The 19,772-nt window shown below is 33.5% G+C and overlaps 1 protein-coding gene across 2 annotated transcripts in view; it reads right to left on the reverse strand.

The window, feature by feature from the left end:
- Positions 1-19,772, reverse strand: part of LOC141330823 (equilibrative nucleoside transporter 2) — a 33,328-nt gene that overhangs the window by 4,536 nt on the left and 9,020 nt on the right. The window contains exons 1-12 of one of the 2 annotated variants that reach the window (XM_073835586.1): positions 19,487-19,677; positions 19,349-19,400; positions 17,480-17,561; positions 14,587-14,732; positions 14,238-14,377; positions 12,229-12,363; positions 9,907-10,004; positions 9,722-9,797; positions 7,836-8,014; positions 7,646-7,748; positions 2,540-2,625; positions 2,226-2,425 (exon numbers count right to left, since the gene is read on the reverse strand). In XM_073835586.1, coding sequence (XP_073691687.1) covers positions 2,226-2,425; positions 2,540-2,625; positions 7,646-7,748; positions 7,836-8,014; positions 9,722-9,797; positions 9,907-10,004; positions 12,229-12,363; positions 14,238-14,377; positions 14,587-14,732; positions 17,480-17,561; positions 19,349-19,380 — 1,277 coding nt within the window. In that variant the 5' untranslated portion in view covers positions 19,381-19,400; positions 19,487-19,677. Of the gene's footprint in view, positions 1-2,225; positions 2,426-2,539; positions 2,626-7,645; positions 7,749-7,835; positions 8,015-9,721; positions 9,798-9,906; positions 10,005-12,228; positions 12,364-14,237; positions 14,378-14,586; positions 14,733-17,479; positions 17,562-19,348; positions 19,401-19,486; positions 19,678-19,772 lie in introns of those variants that run through there. The other variant, XM_073835585.1, reaches the window with a different exon arrangement.

A 19,772-nucleotide genomic window follows, 5' to 3' on the forward strand; every position in this document is an offset into this window, starting at 1 on the left:
TTTTCAAACAGAAAACAAGATTATTTTTCTTACCCCATTGGCAGATTATTTGGCTTGTTCTAAGCAAAAACGCAGTTAATTTTGACTTGATTTTTTTTGTGAAAACAAGACTGTTTTTACTTTCTAGACTAGTCTTGTTTTCAGAAAAAAATCAAGTCAAAATTAAGTGCGTTTTTGCTTAGAACAAGCCAAATAATCTGCCAATGGGGTAAGAAAAATAATCTTGTTTTCTGTTTGAAATAAGATTTTTTAGCTTACCCCATTGGCAGCAAACACTCACTTAATTTTGACTTGTTAAAAAAAAAAATAATTATTATTTTTACTCATCTAGAAAATCCTTCTTGATTCAAGAATTTTTAGATATTTTGGCTGGAAACAAGACAAAAAACCTAAGAAAAGCATTTTTTGCAGTGTTTGTCAGAACTGTGACTTTATATCTTGCAATTCTGAGAAACAAAGTCGCAATTGTGTGATTGAAACTTTCTAGCAGTTGCAAGTTTATGAGTTATAAGAGTCACAACTAAAAGTTAAAAACACTGCAAAAAATGTTTTTCAGAAAAAACAGGTCAAAATTGAGAGCATTTTTGCTTGAAACAAGCCAAATAATCTGCCAATGGGCTAAGAAAAATAATCTTGTTTTCTGTTTGAAATAAAATTGAGTTTTTGCTGCCAATGGGGTAAGCAAAAAAAATCTTGACTTTCTGAAAACAAGAAAATAATTTTACTCGTCTAGAAAATCCTTCTTGATTTAAGAATTTTAAGATATTTTGGCTGGAAACAAGAAAATCGAAGAAAAAGCATTTTTTTGCAGTTTAACGTCAGAACTGCGACTTCATTTCTCAGAATTACGAGATATGAAGTCGCAATTGTGTGATATAAACTTGTAACTGTGAGAAAAGTCAGAATTGTGTGATATAAACTTGCAATTGCAGGAAAAAGTGTCAGAATTATGAGATAGTTGCAATTGCAAATTAAACACTGTGAAAAATGCTTTTCTTACTTAGATTTGTGTTGTTTACAAACAAAATATCTAAAAATTCCTAAATCAAGAAGGATTTTAAACGAGTAAAAATTGTGTTTTCAGGAAATTCAGTGTGTTAAGAAATTGAATTTTAATATGTTTTTTTGTTTTTCTGAAAACAAGAAAATTATTTTTTACTTAATTTAAGAATTTTTAAATGTTTTGGCTGGAAAAAAAACTAATAAAAGCATTATTTGCAGTGTAATGTCAGAACTACAACTTTATATCTTGCACTTCTGAGAAACAAAGTCACAATTGTGTGATATAAACTCGCAATTCTGTGAACAGTCTTTTTGTCCTCAGAACTGGACTCGCAATTGCAAGTTTATATCTCACAATTCTGAAAAAAAAAAAAAAAAAAAAAAAAAAAAAAAAAAAAAGAATTGCAATACAAACTCGCAATTGCAAGAAAAAAAGTCAGACTTGCGAGTTTTATTTCTTGCAATTGTGAGATTATATCTTATACGATCAATTATGACTTTATAACTTGCAATTGTGAGTTTGTCTCACAATTCTGAAAGTAAAGTCCGCATTGCAAGACCTAAACTCGCAATTGTAAGAAAAAGAGAGAATTGTGAGATAAAAAGCAATTAACCTTTTTATTTGTTTTATTCAGTGGCAGAAACGAGCTTCTATAGAAAACAGCCATTTTAAATTGTAATAATATTTGTGACCCTGGACCACAAAACCAGTCATAAGGTTAAATTTTACAAAACTGAGATTTATACATCACATGAAAGCTCAATAAATAAGCTTTCTATTGATGTATGGTTTGTTAGGATAGGACAATATTTGGCTGAGATACATCTATTTGAAATCAGAAATCTGAGGATGCAAAAAAATCTAAAAGACTGAGAAAATCACCTTTAAAGTTGTCCAAATTAGGTTCTTAACAATGCATATTACAAATCAAAAATTACATTTTGATATGTTTACAGTAGGAATTTTACAAAAAATCTTCATGGAACATGAACTCTACTTCATTTCTTAATGATTTTTGGCATAAAAGAAAAATCAAAAATTTTGACCCATGCAATGTATTTTTGGCTATTGCTACAAATATACCCCAGCGACTTAAGACTGGTTTTGTGGTCCAGGGTCACATTTCACAATATTACTATTTTCACTGCATTTCTAATCAAATAAATGCAGCCTTAATAAGCCCATTGGTACACATAGCGTGCTGAAATGTGTGTGTACTCACTGCGGCGCGTACGTCATGGACAGACACACAAAGTATCCGCTGGACACAGAGAAAAACACCATGATAGCAGCAAACAAATAATCATTTGAGAAGAGCACAGTGCTGTAGTTTCTCTCCTGGACGTTACACGTCATGAGCAGCGGAACGAAAATCACTCGACAAACGACCAACGCCGGGAACAAACGACTCTCTTTAGAGGGCTGTGGGAGACACAAAACAGAAGAAACATTTCACTTGTTTGCTATGAAATCAAGACAAACTAAATATATATAATGCAGCCTAATCATGACAGATAGATATAATAATTCACTGACCCACTTAAATACTGACGTGACAGATCTGCCAATCCAGTCCATCATGTTAAACATGAGAAAACAGCAAACAGGAATGAAGTACCATTCTGAAAGAAAGGGAGAGAAATGTAAAAGTGATGTCTATTCTCATACGAATGAAGCACTGTGCAAGTGTTCAAAGTGTGAATATGCCAAAGTGTTTCCACCAGATGGCAGCATTTATCTGTTAATCAGTCTTTGAAAAGATTAAGCAGAACCAAATGTGACCCTGGACCACAAAACCAGTCTTAAGTCGCTGGGGTATATTTGTAGCAATAGCCAAAAAAAACATTGCATGGGTCAAAATTTTTGATTTTTCTTTTATGCCAAAAATCATTGAGAAATTAAGTAAAGTTCATGTTCCATGAAGATTTTTTGTAAAATTCCTACTGTAAACATATCAAAATGCAATTTTTGATTTGTAATATGCATTGTTAAGAACCTAATTTGGACAACTTTAAAGGTGATTTTCTCAGTAATTTTTTTGCATCCTCAGATTTCTGATTTCAAATAGATGCATCTCAGTCAAATATTGTCCGATCCTAACAAACCACACATCAATAGAAAGCTTATTTATTGAGCTTTCATGTGATGTATAAATCTCAGTTTTGTCAAATTTAACCTTATGACTGGTTTTGTGGTCCAGGGTCACAAATGATCTCTATTTTCGGCCTACATCTGATACCAACTCAAGCTCAAGTACAGAACTGAAAGTGATGAATGCGCATTTGCTTTGTTAATCATTTAGTTTAGTGACTAAAAGGGTTGAGGTGTATTTTGTTGTTGCATGCACTGGTCAAATGTAAGAGTTTGCAACCATTGCATGCCTCTTTTCATCTATTTGTCTGTAGATTTCAATTACAATACATGTCTTTAAAAAGACTTTAAAATGTTTTTTTTTTTTTTTGCAATTAAGATTTTTTGCTTACCCCGTTGGCAGCAAAAACTCTCTTAATTTTGACTAGTTTTTTCTGAAAACAAGAAAATAATTTTTGCTCGTTTAGAAAATCCTTCTTGATTTAAGAATGTCTAGATATTTTGGCTGGAAACAGTAAAAGAAAAACTTTTTTGCAGTGTTTAACTTGCAATTGCAAGTTTATATCATGTAATACTGACTTTATAACTTGCAATTGTGAGTTTATATCAAAATTCTGAGAAAATTGTGTCAGAATTGTGAGATAAAGTCGCAATAATGTTTTTTGGTTCTTATCCATGTAAGAAAAATGATTTTCTTAGTATTTTGCACCTTCAGATTCCAGATTTTTAAATAGTTTTATCTAAAGATAGTTGTATGACTCTAGCACTACTCTTAAGTACACTTTTAAGAAGGTACACTTCGTAATAAGATTAAATTACAATTTTAAATTTATTAGTGCACGGTTTACTTGTGTTACAAAACATGATTTTTAGTATTTAGCATTTTTTGCACCCTCAGATTCCAGATTTTCAAATAGTTTTATCTAAAGATAGCGTTGTATGACTAACACTTAAGTACACTTTTAAGAAGGTACACTCAGTAATAAGGTTAAATTACAATTTTAAGCTGATATTAGTGCACGTTTTACTTAAGTGTTAAAAATCAACAAAAAAAAAACAAACAAAAAAAAACACGATTTTCTTAGTAATTCGATTTTCTCAGATTCCAGATTTTCAAATAGTTTTATCTAAAGATAGCGTTTTATGACTAACACTTAAGTACACTTTTAAGAAGGTACACTTAGTAATAAGGTTAAATTACAATTTTAAGCTGACATTAATGCACGTTTTACTTAAGTGTTAAAAAAAAACAAAAACAAAAAAAACGCAATTTTCTTAGTAATTCGATTTTCTCAGATTCCAGATTTTCAAATAGTTTTATCTAAAGATAGCGTTTTATGACTAACACTTAAGTACACTTTTAAGAAGGTACACTTAGTAATAAGGTTAAATTACAATTTTAAGCTGATATTAGTGCACGTTTTACTTAAGTGTTAAAAAAAAAAAAAAAAAAAAAACACGATTTTCTTAGTAATTCGATTTTCTCAGATTCCAGATTTTCAAATAGTTTTATCTAAAGATAGCGTTGTATGACTAACACTTAAGTACACTTTTAAGAAGGTACACTTAGTAATAAGGTTAAATTACAATTTTAAGCTGACATTAATGCACGTTTTACTTAAGTGTTAAAAAAAACAAAAACAAAAAAAACGCAATTTTCTTAGTAATTCGATTTTCTCAGATTCCAGATTTTCAAATGGTTGAATCTAAATATAGTTTCATGACTGATTTTAACACTTAAGTACAGTTTTAAGAAGGTACACTTAGTAATAAGATTAAATTACAATTTTAAATTTATTAGTGCACGGTTTACTTGTGTGTTACAAAACATGATTTTTAGTATTTAGCATTTTTTGCACCCTCAGATTCCAGATTTTCAAATAGTTTTATCTAAAGATAGCGTTGTATGACTAACACTTAAGTACACTTTTAAGAAGGTGCACTTACTAATAAGGTTAAATTACAATTTTAAGCTGATATTAGTGCACGTTTTACTTAAGTGTTAAAAAACAACAACAACAAAAAAAAAAACACGATTTTCTTAGTAATTCGATTTTCTCAGATTCCAGATTTTCAAATAGTTTTATCTAAAGATAGCGTTGTATGACTAACACTTAAGTACACTTTTAAGAAGGTACACTTAGAAATAAGGTTAAATTACAATTTTAAGCTGATATTAGTGCACGTTTTACTTAAGTGTTAAAAAAAACAAAAAAAAAAACAAAACAAAAAAAACACGATTTTCTTAGTAATTCAATTTTCTCAGATTCCAGATTTTCAAATAGTTTTATCTAAAGATAGCGTTGTATGACTAACACTTAAGTACACTTTTAAGAAGGTACACTTAGTAATAAGGTTAAATTACAATTTTAAGCTGATATTAGTGCACGTTTTACTTAAGTGTTAAAAAAACAACAAAAAAAAAAAAAAAAACACGATTTTCTTAGTAATTCGATTTTCTCAGATTCCAGATTTTCAAATGGTTGAATCTAAATATAGTTTCATGACTGATTTTAACACTTAAGTACACTTTTAAGAAAGTACACTTAGTAATGAGGTTAAATTACAATTTTAAATTGTCATTAATGAAAACAAATAAATGAATAAAAACAAAACGGTTTACATGTGTGTTATAAAACACGATTTTCTTAGTATTTAGATTTTCTCAGATTCCAGATTTTCAAATAGTTGTATCTCTGCCAAATATTGTCCTATCCTATCAAAGGATCCTACACTAATGGAAAGTTAATTTACTCAGCTTTTAGATGATCATGATGACTTAAAATTACGACTTATGACTGGTTTTGTGATCCAGGGTCACATTTAATAGGCATTAGGGCTGTAACGATACGCGATATGAAACCGAAATCGCGACACTCAGATCCACGATCCTGTTTCGCAGTGTAATAAGGGAGAATCGCGACACACCCCGTGACTACCTTTCCAATCATGTAACGCCTGCCTGCAAAGGTTGAGCTAGTTGAAGAAGAACGTGAGGAAACATGGCAACCAACCCAGAGATTGCGGACCCTCCCTCCTCATTTAAGTCAGCAGTATGGCAACATTTCAGAGCTTTATGATCCATAAAATACGGAGAAAGGCTATTAATAAAGAAAACAAAAAAAATCCAGAAAATGCGTGTAGTACAGCCTGCGCAGTAAAAATACAATTATGTGTAAAATGTCATAGTAAACTGTGTCTGACATGAAAACCACGCTAGTCCTTGTCCCATAAAATGACAAATAGCAAATAACACATAGTATTTTCTTTACGTTTCATTTATTTTGTTTTTGTAAAGTAAAATGAGACCTTGTTGTTTGCAATACGTTTACCCCGAGACGGCGTCGCGAACACCAGCTCGGTCACTATGAGAGAAAGCGGCAGCCGCGCAGAGATTCCACCGCTTGAAGCGTCCATGTGAAAGGGCTTTTAAACGGTCTTCAGACAGAGCGCGAACACAGGCACGGGACCGTTTGAGAGCAGCGTCAGCGTGTACCGGATTGAGTCCAAAGAGCAAATACCCGTGCCTGTCACCCGCACTGCACCTGACAGATGAATATTATTCCACCGTTACGTCAGTTTTAGCGGTTCACCCGTCAGGGAGGACTCTGTTTCGCACACACATAGAATCTTGCATCACTAGCAGGTTTAAAGAATTTGACATCTTGACAATTTTATCACTATCATGTTAAATTAAAAAAAAAAAAAAAATCAGTGACAGACAGACCCTATCAGTTGCTAATTTTAATACAGAAGGTTTTTATTAAACCTTAAAATGTGACCTTGTATGTAAAACTGATTGAAATTGAAATTTGTTTATTTTTTTTAATAAATCTGTTGTTTGATTTTCAGTTTCATGTTTTAATTTGTGTTCAAAATATCGTGATACGTATGGTATCGTGAACATAATATCGGGATACATACAGTATCGTGACCTAGGCATATCGTTACACCCCTAATAGGCATCGAAAAGCTGCTTTACAAACAGGGATCCAGTACCCAGTTAACTTTTCTTTTGCGTCTTATGCTTGAAAGCATGTTTATATTCTACTATAATGCTATCCAAAGGATGCCAAGAACTGAGAATGTTAATTGCACAAATAATGTGATAATGTTGACATACCTAATGCATATGAAAAACATAATATTATGTCAAACAAGTGTGTGTGTGTGTGTGTGTGTGTGTGTGTGTGTGTGTGTGTGTGTGTGTGTGTGTGTGTACCTGGTATTAATCACGTTATGGGGACCAAATGTCCCCACAAGGATAGGAATACCAGTAAATTTTGACCTTGTGGGGACATTTCTCAGGTCCCCATGAGGAAACAGGTTTATAAATCATGCACAATGAGTTTTTTTGATGAAGTAAAAGTTTGCACAATCTCCTGTGAGGGCTAGGTTTAGGTGTAGGGTAGGTGTAGGGCGATAGAAAATACGGTTTGTACAGTATAAAAACCATTACGCCTATGGAATGTCCCCATAAAACATGTAAACCAGTGTGTGTGTGTGTGTGTGTGTGTGTGTGTGTGTGTGTGTGTGTGTGTGTGTTCTTACCCCATTTTCCTCCGTACACTGTTCTTACATCCACAGTAACCGCAGGAAATACTGACAGCGTAACTACGAACACAAACGTCACACAAAACGCCATAACCCAGATCTGGAGACAGAGAAAGATAACAATAAGCCACTGTTATAACATCCACAACAGACCACAGGCTGTAATGGTTTTCTCAAACTGATGGACCTTTTTGAAGACTTCCAGGACAGAGCTCTTCTGAATGGGTGCGTTTTCTGACGGCAGCGTGATGAAGGCTTGTTTGACACCCTCCACTTCAATCGCACTGTTATCGCCTTTATTAGGATTCCCGTTTGCCACAGAGCCATTAGACGGATCGCTGGACTTCTCAGTGTCTTCAACAACATCTGGAGGAGAACAGTTCATTTAAAACTGTAAAGTCTCAACTTCTAAAAAATAAGTGTGCTTAATTGTACTGAAACGCGCAAACTCTTAAGTGTATTTAAAAAAAACTGCTCTTGAAGATGTAAATTTATGAAATAAAAGACCACTTAAGTGACTAAAGATACAGTTTTTAAAAGGTACATGTAGTAATAACGTTAAATTACAATTTGAAACGTTATATTTAAGTGTGTTAAAAAAAAACAGGAAAGTGTTTCTCTTCAGAAATTTAATTAATATTATACTTGCAAGGACAGTTTTTTTTGTTTCTTTTTGGTTTACTTCACAGATTTGGTTAACTTTTTTCTTAAGTGTGTTAAAAAACATGAACATTTGTTTCTCCCAAGTAATTTTATTAAAATTATATTATCTACAAGTACAGTTTTTAAATACTCAAGATTTGGTTCACTTCACAGATCTGGTTAACTTAAGAAAAACAAAATGTTCATGTTTTTTTTAAACACACTTAAGTAGGTTTATTAAAATTACATTATTTACAATTACATTTTTTTTTTTTTTTTTTTTAAATACTCAAGATTTGGTTTACTTCACAGACTTGGTTAACTTAAGAGAAACAAATGTTCATGTTTTTTTTAAACACACTTAAGTAGGTTTATTAAAATTACATTATTTACAATTACATTTTTTTTTTTTTTAAATACTCAAGATTTGGTTTACTTCACAGACTTGGTTAACTTAAGAGAAACAAATGTTCATGTTTTTTAACACACTTAAGTAAGTTCTACAATTACAGTTTTTTTATTTGATGTTTTTATAAATACTCAAGATTTGGTTCACTTCACAGATTTGGTTAACACAACACAAGTGTGTTAAAAAAACATGAACATTTGTTTCTCCTAAGTAATTTTATTAATTTTATTATCTACAAGTACAGTTTTTATAAATACTCAAGATTTGGTTCACTTCACAGATTTGGTTAACACAACACAAGTGTGTTAAAAAAACATGAACATTTGTTTCTCCTAAGTAATTTTATTAATTTTATTATCTACAAGTACAGTTTTTATAAATACTCAAGATTTGGTTCACTTCACAGATTTTGTTAACTTTTTATGCAAGTGTGTTAAAAAACATGCACATTTGTTTCTCGTAAGTAATTTTATTAATATAATATCTGAAAGTACAGTTATTTTTAAATACTCAAGATCTGCTCCACTTCAATGCAATTAAACACACTTCATTTCCACAAGGGCAGTTTTACTCTTTATCTTTGTTATAGAGAAGAGTTGACTAAAGCACATTATAGTTTTAAAATATTCATACGATTTAAAATACATTTTGTAATGAAATGCAGTTTATCTTCATAAATGTGTAATATGCAAATTAAATATAACACAAGTTTGGACAGAATTTAAATTAAAGGCATTTTTATAAAATTACAAATAGAATGCACTTAAGTGGGTCAACATCCAGTCTTAAGTTCAGTTAAACTATAATTCATTTTCATTTAATTGAAATTAAGATGCAACTAAGAGTTAATAAATAATTCACACAAAGTTTTTTCATCACTTCCATAATAAGAGCACTTTTTAAATGTATAGTAACGTTTACTTTTTTCCGCATGTAAATCACTCTTGGAATTGAACACTGAACAAGCTATGTTGCTTTTAATCTATAAAAGTGCCTGTGAGTTCATGGATTGTAAATTTCACCTGTAGACAGCAGCGGGCCGGACGGCTCAAGCTCGTAACTCTTGCTTTTGCTGTCCAGGTAATATCTGGCAAACTCCTGCACACAAACACACACACACACACTCCAGAGATCAGTCTCAGTTTCAGCTGACTAAGGAACTCTGTTTAGATGTAATCTTGTCACATCCGCACACACATAAACTGACCAGCTTCGGCAGCAGCATGTAACTGATGAGCGTGACGAGGGTCCCGACACACGGAGTGATGAAATAACCCAGAGCTGCAGAATCACTATCAGCTTCACCTGTTACACACACACACACTCAGTGAACAGATCTATACAAATGCATGAGAGGCATGATGAGAGTTAAAGGGATAGTTCACCCAAACATGAAAATGTGATGTTTATCTGCTTACCCCCAGGGCATCCAAGATGTAGGTGACTTTGTTTCTTCAGCAGAACACAAACCAAGATTTTTAACAAAAACCGGTGCAATCTGTCAGCCAAATACTGTGAGTGGATGGGCACCAGACCTTTAAAAGTAAACAAAAACATGCACAGACAAATCCAGATTACACCCTGCGGCTCGTGGCGATACGTTGATGTCCTAAGACACGAAACGATCGGTTTTTGCAAGAAACTGAACAGTATTTATATAAATTTTTACCTTTTTACACAGCCACGTCCATCTGTCCTGAGCACAAGCTCATCATCCAGTTTGTTACATGTGAACGCGCTCTGGCATAGAATACGCAAACACCATAAGAGGAAATCGGTGAAAAGTCCCGGATGAGTTTGCACAAGCAAATGTAATCTTTTAGCTTTAAATGGGTTTGAACAATCAGGATAAGCGCAAGTAATTACCATTTTGAATAGCCGCTATACCCACAATCTCTATGCACTGTGGAAACAATGAGTGTCGTATACAAACGACAGATCGCTTCCGGCGTTTGCGTAAACTACACCAGATATACTTGCCGGATGCTAAACTGGCGCTCAGGACAGATGGACGTGGCTGTGTATCAAAAGTAAAAAATGATATAAATACTGTTCAGTTTCTCGCAAAAAACGATCGTTTCGTGTCTGAGGACATCAATGTATCGTCATGAGCAGCAGGGTGTAATTTGGATTTGTCTGTGAATGTTTTTTTTTTTACTTTTAAAGGTCTGGGCCCGGTTGCATGAAAGTCCTTAAGCTAAGAAATCCCTTAGTTATAAGGTTAAGGGTACACTTAGTGAAACTTGGGTTGCAAGATAAAACCTAAGGGTCAACTTAAGGAACTTTAAGGCTGTGATTAAGTATTTCTCTTAATTACCTAAGTGTTCACTTAAGTGTTGCTACAAAGTCCTTAGTAACCATTTCACCTTAATAAATTTAAGTGAGCAAAACAGTTCCCTTAAATCATCTCTAACTCAGTATCAGCAGGATTTTTAAGCTCAAATGTACATTTAAGCTCAAAGACTTGCAAATATAAAAGGAATACCATATGAGCACAGTAGGGCAATGTCTATAGTAACATATTAAACTGTAAAATGACTATAAGAAGTTTGACTTTGGATGAGTTGTATCAATTATTATATTAATTCAAATAACTATTATAAATCATTATATAAATTAAATAACAATATAAATATGTTTTACTGTCTTAATTGTTTAGATTTTTACAATGCATTATCTTCTTGTCAGCCCACCAGTTTACAACTGCGTGTTTGCAGCGTGAAAACATGGTTTGATTTTCAGTCATTGGTCAGCAGGTGGCGCTTTCATAAAGACCTAAGAATAGCGTTTTTGTCCGGTAATGACTGTACTCAAAGCAGTACAGAAACGTGTAGCGCTTATTTTGAATAAATAAACGGTGTTTATTAAGTTATGTTTCTATTTTGTTATGTTCTGTTTATTGTGAGATGTAGTAACTATAGCAACCGCGGCGCCCATTGCCGTATGTTGTCAGAAACTACAGTGAAACACTTAGTGTAAACACTAAGGTAAGTGTGACAGTTAAGATGTTTGTTGCAACGCTCCTATAGAAATCCCTTGCCTCAGGGATTTTTTTCCCCCTCAGGGATACTGTTAAGTCCAATTACTTAAGGACTTTCATGCAACCGGGCCCTGGTGCCCATCCACTCACAGTATTTGGCTGGCAGACTGCACCGGTTTTCGCTAAAAATCTTCGTTTGTGTTCTGCTGAAGAAACAAAGTCACCTGCATCTTGGATGCCCTAGGGGTTAGCAAATAAACATTCAATTTTCATTTTTGGGTGAACTATCCCTTTAACTACTACTTCTACAGCATTTAATAATCTTAGTTAATGTTAATTTTTCAGCATTTACTAATGCATTATTAAAATCGTGTTAACATTAGTTAATGCATAAACGCATGAACAAAGTCGTTTTTATTAACTAACATGAACAAGTATCAACAACAAATGACTCCATATTGTAAAGTGTTACCAAAACATTAAATAAAAAAATTAAAAAAATATAAAAACAAATACAAGATTATTACTTTAAAAACAACATGAACTCACTTGCAATAGCGAGGATCATTGCAAGAGCAGCAAATGTCCCAGCGAGTCCCTGTCCGCTCATGAAGATGGCGCTGTACTTCTGCGGCAACAAACCCACCAAACCAAACAGACTTCCCTGTAAGATGGCCCCGAATGCTGAGAAAGAGAAAGACACACAATCATAATTACCAAGAGCAAACACCACAAAAAAAGAAGACATCTTTATGACAAGAGTGGAGACGCACAATCAAATATTGTTAAAAGACTTTATATGTTTGGGGACAGTAACTTTCTTCTGCTGACCAAGGCTGCATTTATTTAATCACAAATGCAGTAAAAATACTGAACTGTTATTACAATCTAAAACAAGTGTTAAAAGTAATTGATTCCTGTGATCAAAATTGAATTTTCAGCATCATTACCCCAGTCTTCAGTGTCACATGATCTTTTAGAAATCATTCTAAGATGCTGATTTACTGCTCAACAAACATTTTTGACCATTATTAATGCTGAAAACAGCTGTGCTGCTTCATATATTTTACTTTACAGGATTCTTTGATGAAGAGGAATAAATCTTTGTAACATTATAAATTAGGGATGCACCGAAATGAAAATTCTTGGCCGAAGCCGAACGAAATTAAACACTGGGCTGAAGGCCGATTACCGAACATGTATTTTCACCATTGCATAAATAAAACAGCCAAAAATGTGCTTTTTACAGTTTTGTCTTGCTTTTCAAAAAATAAAAAATCAATCACAAAACAATTTAAAAATATTTAACACTGAAAATGTTTAACATTTTAGCCCACCAACAAAGCACAATTTAATTTAATATTAAAAAGCTAGTAAAATAATATTCTTTGGCCATTTTTAAGACCCCATTCTTGAATCAGGCGTGTGTTTTTAATGTACAAATAAATGCAGCCTTGCTGAGCGAAGGAGAACGTTAGAATAAATAGAGCTGTTGGAATGATTGTTATCATTATGCTGTATATTACAACAGTAAAATTACAATACTAACATTTATGAATGTTGACTTATTTTCGCTGAAACCCACAAGGCGGCCTCAGTACTACTTTTTGCTGACAGCAGCAGATTTATGAATGATTCTCATGGCAGATTTTCCTCGTGCTTTGGACTTTGAACCCTGACTAAGGAGCTGGTGCAGCGCTGTCAGAATAAATACAATTGGTGCGTGCATTGGACAACAAAGTTCTGTAGTTTATTTACTAATGGATGATTTCAGTCATCACACAGTAACAGCAACAACCAGCCCTTTCTCTTCTCATCAAAGGTATGCGATTCGTTTCTAAACAGTCTCTCGCTGTCGGTGCTTTTAATGATTATTGCATCTTTCTCAGACACTTTTAAATGCTTCCACACTGCCCACATGTTTGCTCCTCTATTTGATCACGCCACGTCATTGTTCGGTATAATTTATTTGGCCTTTTCGGTTATTCGGCCGAACACCGAAAGAGTTTTTTTTTGGCTGAACTATTTTGGTTGCCAAACATTCGCTGCATCCCTACTATAAACTGTCACTTTAGACCAATTTCATGCATCATTGCACACATTATATCTGACCCTGGACCACAAAACCAGTCATAAGGTTACATTTTACAAAACTGAAATGTATACATCACATGAAAGCTCAATAAATAAGCTTACTATTGATGTATGGTTTGTTAGGATAGGACAATATTTGGCCGAGATACATCTATTTGAAAATCTAAAAAATCTAAATACTGAGAAAATCACCTTTAAAATTGGTCAAATTAAGTTCTTAATGCATATTACTAATCAAAAATTACATTTATCTTTATATTAAATTACAAATCTTCATGGAACATGATCTTTACTTAATTTTCCTAATGATTTTTGGCATAAAAGAAAAATCGATCATTTTGACCCATGCAATGTATTTTTGGCTATTGCTACAAATATACCCCAGCGACTTAAAACCAGTTTTGTGGTCCAGGGTCACATGTTCCTCAATGGCGTCTAACAATTCAACAAACAAAATCACTAACAGTTGATAAACCAGATGGTTGCCATGGTGACAGAGAAAAACCGGTCCTGCTCCATCGGGATCATCACCAAGACAGCAGTGAGGATGAAGAGGAGCAGGATGAAGACTAGACTGCCTGCTATCCTCATCTTCTCCGAGATCCTGAAACACAAATGATCAGGTGCTTCAGTAAATGTTTCGTTTCTTACCGTTTTATTGTTTGTTACAATATTGCACTATTGTTGTTCTTTTGAATTATGTAATACAAAATTAGAGCGCATTAGATAACGACATTAAACAACTGTGTCAAGTCCATTTAGTTTCTGTGTGCTTGTGTCAAAATGATCTGTAAGACATTGCCAAACTCCTACCGCTGATAGAGAAAAGAGTTGAGAAAAGTGAACAGCAGCAAAGGCAGCTGGGATAGCAGAGTCATCCAGTTATTGAAATAATACTCCTTCGTGGGCGTTATCGTTCCATTACTCCATTCAGATGTGTTGAGTCTGTTGTTGAAATACTGAAAAAAAAAAAATATGATTTTAGAGATACTGAATGATTATTTTTAAAGGCTAACTCCACTTCTAAAATAAAAGCTTCCTGATTATATATTCACCCCCATGTCAAAGACATTCGAGTCTTTCTTCGGTCACAAAAACGTTTTTTTTTATTTTTATATATAAACGTAACACATTCCAGGACTTTAATAATGCTCAATGGATTGAAGATTTCAATGCAGCTTCAAAGTGCTACAAACAATCCCAGCCGAGGAATAAGGGTCTTATCTAGCGAAAGGATCAGTCGTTTTCTTAAAAAAAGTCATATTTATAAATTTTTAACCTCAAATGCTTGTTTTGTCTTGCTCTGTGATGTGTATTCTGTGCACTCCCATTCAAGACAGTTAAGGTATGTCAAAAAACTACCTTCTCATTTTCAAAATCGACTGCAGAAGCATGAACATGCAAACGACTCCTCGAAAAAAAAAGGTACAACGAAAAGACAATTTTGAAGTTGGAGAAAATGAGATGGGAGTTTTTCGACTGTCTTGAACCGGAGTGCTGTAGAAAATACTTTTTCTAAATGCTTTTAAATTTGTGTTGCGGTTGTTCTGTGCCTATGAGAAGACAGAATGTTCTGTGCTTATGAAAAGACAAAGTGTACACTATGTAACAGAATCTGTTTAGTAAAATGTGTGCGTGTAGTTGCGAACTCTCTACATTTATGTCATTTCTGAGAAACCTTTGTTTACAGGCACGTAGGAGAAAAGAAGCCCTGCAAAAGTAGTAGCAATTTGAAGGTCACTTTAGACTAGACTTTTGGTCACTCTAAGAAGAAGAATGGGATGGGGCTGTATTTTCTTTTTTGTGCAGGAGCGGTTGGCGATAACAGGCCCTGATTGGAGGAGAAAGCTGAAAGATGTCAGAAGGAGGGGCCTGCAGAATCAAGAATATAAATGCATATTTTAGCTTTGTGAGACATTCCTGGACTGCCCAGAATGTCAGATTTGATATTGGCTGTTCTGGAATCCTGAGCTCAGCACTCTTTGACTTTACTATTAAATTGGTTTTAAACTTTGACGCGGACTCGAGCTGTTTTATTTAAAGGGCGAATAAACGAGCTGGGGGGGGGAAGTAGGTATTTTTACAATACCGGTAACTTCCAACAGTGCACAGAGTACAAGAATTGCGGTTAAAAAGAGTATAAATATATATATTTTTTACCAAATAACCGATCGTTTCGCTAGAAAAGACCCTTATTCCTGGGCTGGGATTGTTTAGAGCCATTTAAATCTGCATTTTAACCTTTTAACCACTGAGCACCATTGAAGTCCACTTTATGGAGAAAAATCCTAAAAAGTTTCTCAAAAAAAAATTTTTTAATTTCTTTGTGATTGAAGAAAAAAAAAAGATATAAATATTTTGGACGACAAGACGGTGAGTAAATTATAATTTATTTTTATTGTGAAAGTGGAGTAATCCTTAAACACTGCAATATAAACAACACTACGGCCTGGAAAATTCAACACTAGTGGTTAACCGAAATACACTCATTTTTTTTTTTTTTGGATGAATGATTGCTTTTTCACTAGACTTAAATTAAAGGATTAGTTCACTTCCAGAACAAAAATGTGCAGATAATTTACCCCCTTTTCATCAAAGATGTTCATGTCTTTCTTCAGTCAAGAAGAAATTGTTTTTTTGAGGAAAACATTTCAGGATTTCTCTCCATATAGTGGACTTCTATGGTGCCCTGAGTTTGAACGTCCAAAATGCAGTTTAGATGCAGCTTCAAAGGTCTCTAAATGATCCCAGACAAAGAAGAAGTGCCTTATCTAGCAAAACGACTGGTTATTTTTAGAACAAATTAACAATTTATATACTTTTTAACCTGCGATGCACGTGTAATCTGCGTCATCCAGGTCAATACAGTTAGGGTATGTCGAAAAACGCCCATCTCGTTTTTGCCTTCAACTTCAAAAACATCCTACATCGCTGTTTTAGCTTTTTGTAAAGGGTGTTTGAAGATGTTTACTTTGAAAACACTTGGTTGTACTTCTGCAGAGATGTAGGATGATTTGAAGTTGGGGATGAAAATGAGATGCAAGTTTTTAGACATACCCTAACTCTCTTGAAACAGATCACAAGACGAGCATTTGAGGTTAAAAAGTATATAAATTGTCAATTTGTTCTGAAAATAAGCAACTGTTTCACTAGATAAGACCCTTCTTCCTTGGTTGGGATCATTTAAAGCCTTTTGAAGCTGCATTTTGAAAGTTCAAACTCAGGGGCACCATAGAAGTCCATTACATGAAGAGAAATCCTGAAATGTTTCCTCAAAAAACAACTTCTGCACGACTGAAGAAAGAAAGACATGCACATCTTGAACTACTCCTTTAATTGTTTTTCTAAACCATTGCTTATTAAAAACAACACTGCAAACTATTTAAACAATCAAACTGAACTGTAGCTCAGTGATAACTGTACACTTACATTAAGTGTAGGAATATAAAATAAAATTCTTGGCTAATCAGTTCAATCCTGGCTGTTAGCTAGCAAACTAATTAGTGAACTAATTCAGATCAAAACAAGATCAATACTCATGAAGGGCTGCATGTGCAGGATTTTAAGTGCTTTTAAAATGGAAACAACTGTGCTGTTCCAGCAGATCTGAATCTGGCTGAAAGCTTTCCTAACATCCTGTGTTATTCCCATTTGACCAACATTCCATTTGTTTCCCATATTCAGAATGTTTTCCACATTCCGTTACCATAGATGCCGTCATGAAGAAGTTCCATGGCAACAGCGTTCCCAGGCCAAGAATAAAGAATATGATCCCGACGAGGGAGCCGCTAGACAGAAAAGAGAACACAGTAAACAGGAAGTCTCAAAATCTGTTCATGTCAAGTCATTTAAAGAAGTGCTCAGATTTATTTCTCTCTTCCTTTTTTATACAAGTACATGCATTTGTGAGAATAAAAGCATGGAATATATGTTTATGCATCCATGCTGTTATATAATACTAAAGTCTTGCATCCATACTTGAGTCAGACTACAACAATAAAACATTATTAGTACTGTATGTTATAAAAATAACACACATGGGAATTTTACAATGTTTTTAAAACTTTGCATTAATATAATGATTCGTTTTCAAAGGGTTACACTCAGCTCTTCCATAGTTATACTCATAATTTCACTTGCATTCATGAATGGACAGTATTTACAATTAAATATAGAAATAAATATGTATTTGCATGTGCATCCCTTGTTACAGTGTTATTTCAGCATTAATTACATACGCATCTATATTCTGAATTAGCCTCTATTTGTATATTTTCATGAATTTCACTCGTATTTTTGATGAGATTTTAATAGTTTTTTATAATAATTTCCTACATAATTGTGATTTTGTCAATGTTTTTTGCATTTTTGATGTCTATTTTGCTTCATTTTGTTTCCGTTTTACAAATTGTTGTTTATTTTCATCTACTATTTATATTTTATCTCAGTTTCCTTTATTTTTTTTTTAAGCTGTAACATTTGTAGTAGTTTTAGTGAACAAAAGCAACACTGGTTAACTATTTAAGGGGAGACACTTCAGGCAAAATGCTGTTTTTCATGCATCTGTCAAGTTTGAGATTTTGGGCTTTTTAGTATTTCATAGTGTTTTTTTTTTTTCAAACTACTGGAGAAAAAAAAAAAACATCCAAAAGACACCGTTAAGTGTATCTTTTATAGAACTTTATCTATTTGTGTCAATAGATTTCAATTACAATACATATTTTTAAAAGCCGCTTTGTCAAAATTAGTTTTTTTCTCCTACACCGAGCCATAAATCTCCACTTCAGTAGCACTTACACACATTAAACTTTACATTTTAATTCCCGTCTATATCCTGAAGGTTTTTAGAGAGGGATTTGTTCATATATCATTTGCTTGATTTTACACAATTTATTCCTCTAAACTTGTAAAAATTATTTTCTTCCATCTGAAACTTTTATCTGAATTATGGAGAGACAAAATAAGATACCCCAAATCCCCTCTGTAAAAACATTTGAGTCTAATGTCAAAAAAATTATACAAGAATTTTAAAACTGACTGTACTAGAAATGTATGCAAATTAGCGCATGTTTAATTAAACATTGCTTCATTTGCATAATTAAACCTAGCATTTCAGAAAACTTAAACCTAAGTAAGGTGATAACTGTTAGCTAATTTTTTGCCCTATTCACCTTGTCATTTTTTTGTGAAATAAATAAATCTTAACCTACTCTGATTTAACCTTGTTAACTGACTGTCAAATTTATGGCCACTGCAAATTACTTTTAAGTTCTTTTCAGACATCTAAGACTGCCTTGACGAAAGTATCAGTATATAAATAAACTCAATTAATAAAAAAAATAAATCAACATTTATGAATTGAAATATAAGTAAACACGCAGAATATGACTCCTGGCGAAGACGGAAAGCTATTAGCTTGATTAAAGTCAAGTTGTTGGCTCACTTGAGTGCTTTCAGAGTAATTAAACTCAATCCCTGCCGTTGTTCAAAGCCACTTATAATTGTAGTTCATTGAGACTGCATCAGTCCTTTAGTTTGAGAGAAGTGTTTAATTCCACAATAAAGAAAAACTTACCGGTCTGCAGGGGCGTCCTCTCTTGTGTTCATTTTGTACGGGTGGCAGGCAGCTGTTCGAAAAACAAAACATCAAATCAATAAAACACAATTCAAGCTTCACATCACATTCATAATATGACATAAATGGTCAAATTACCTAAAACCAGTCCTTCAATCTTAACACTGGTCTAAAAACAGCTTTTCACCAAAACCCACACTGCACCCGGATATACAGAAGAATGAGAAAAATGCATCTCTACTTTCATTTACTCCAAAGAAAGAAAAGATTTAGGTAACACTGAAGTCCCTTTGCAAAACAGCAAGATGTTTGTACATGACTGCTTTACCCACGGTTTATCCACTATACTAAACGTGAGTGTGTTGTGGACAAACAGTGTTTCTGTGAGAACTGGGAACAGGGAGGAGCGTTCACATCACAGCAG

The sequence above is a fragment of the Garra rufa genome, chromosome 3, assembly GCF_049309525.1.
Source record: "Garra rufa chromosome 3, GarRuf1.0, whole genome shotgun sequence".
NCBI lineage: Eukaryota > Metazoa > Chordata > Actinopteri > Cypriniformes > Cyprinidae > Garra > Garra rufa.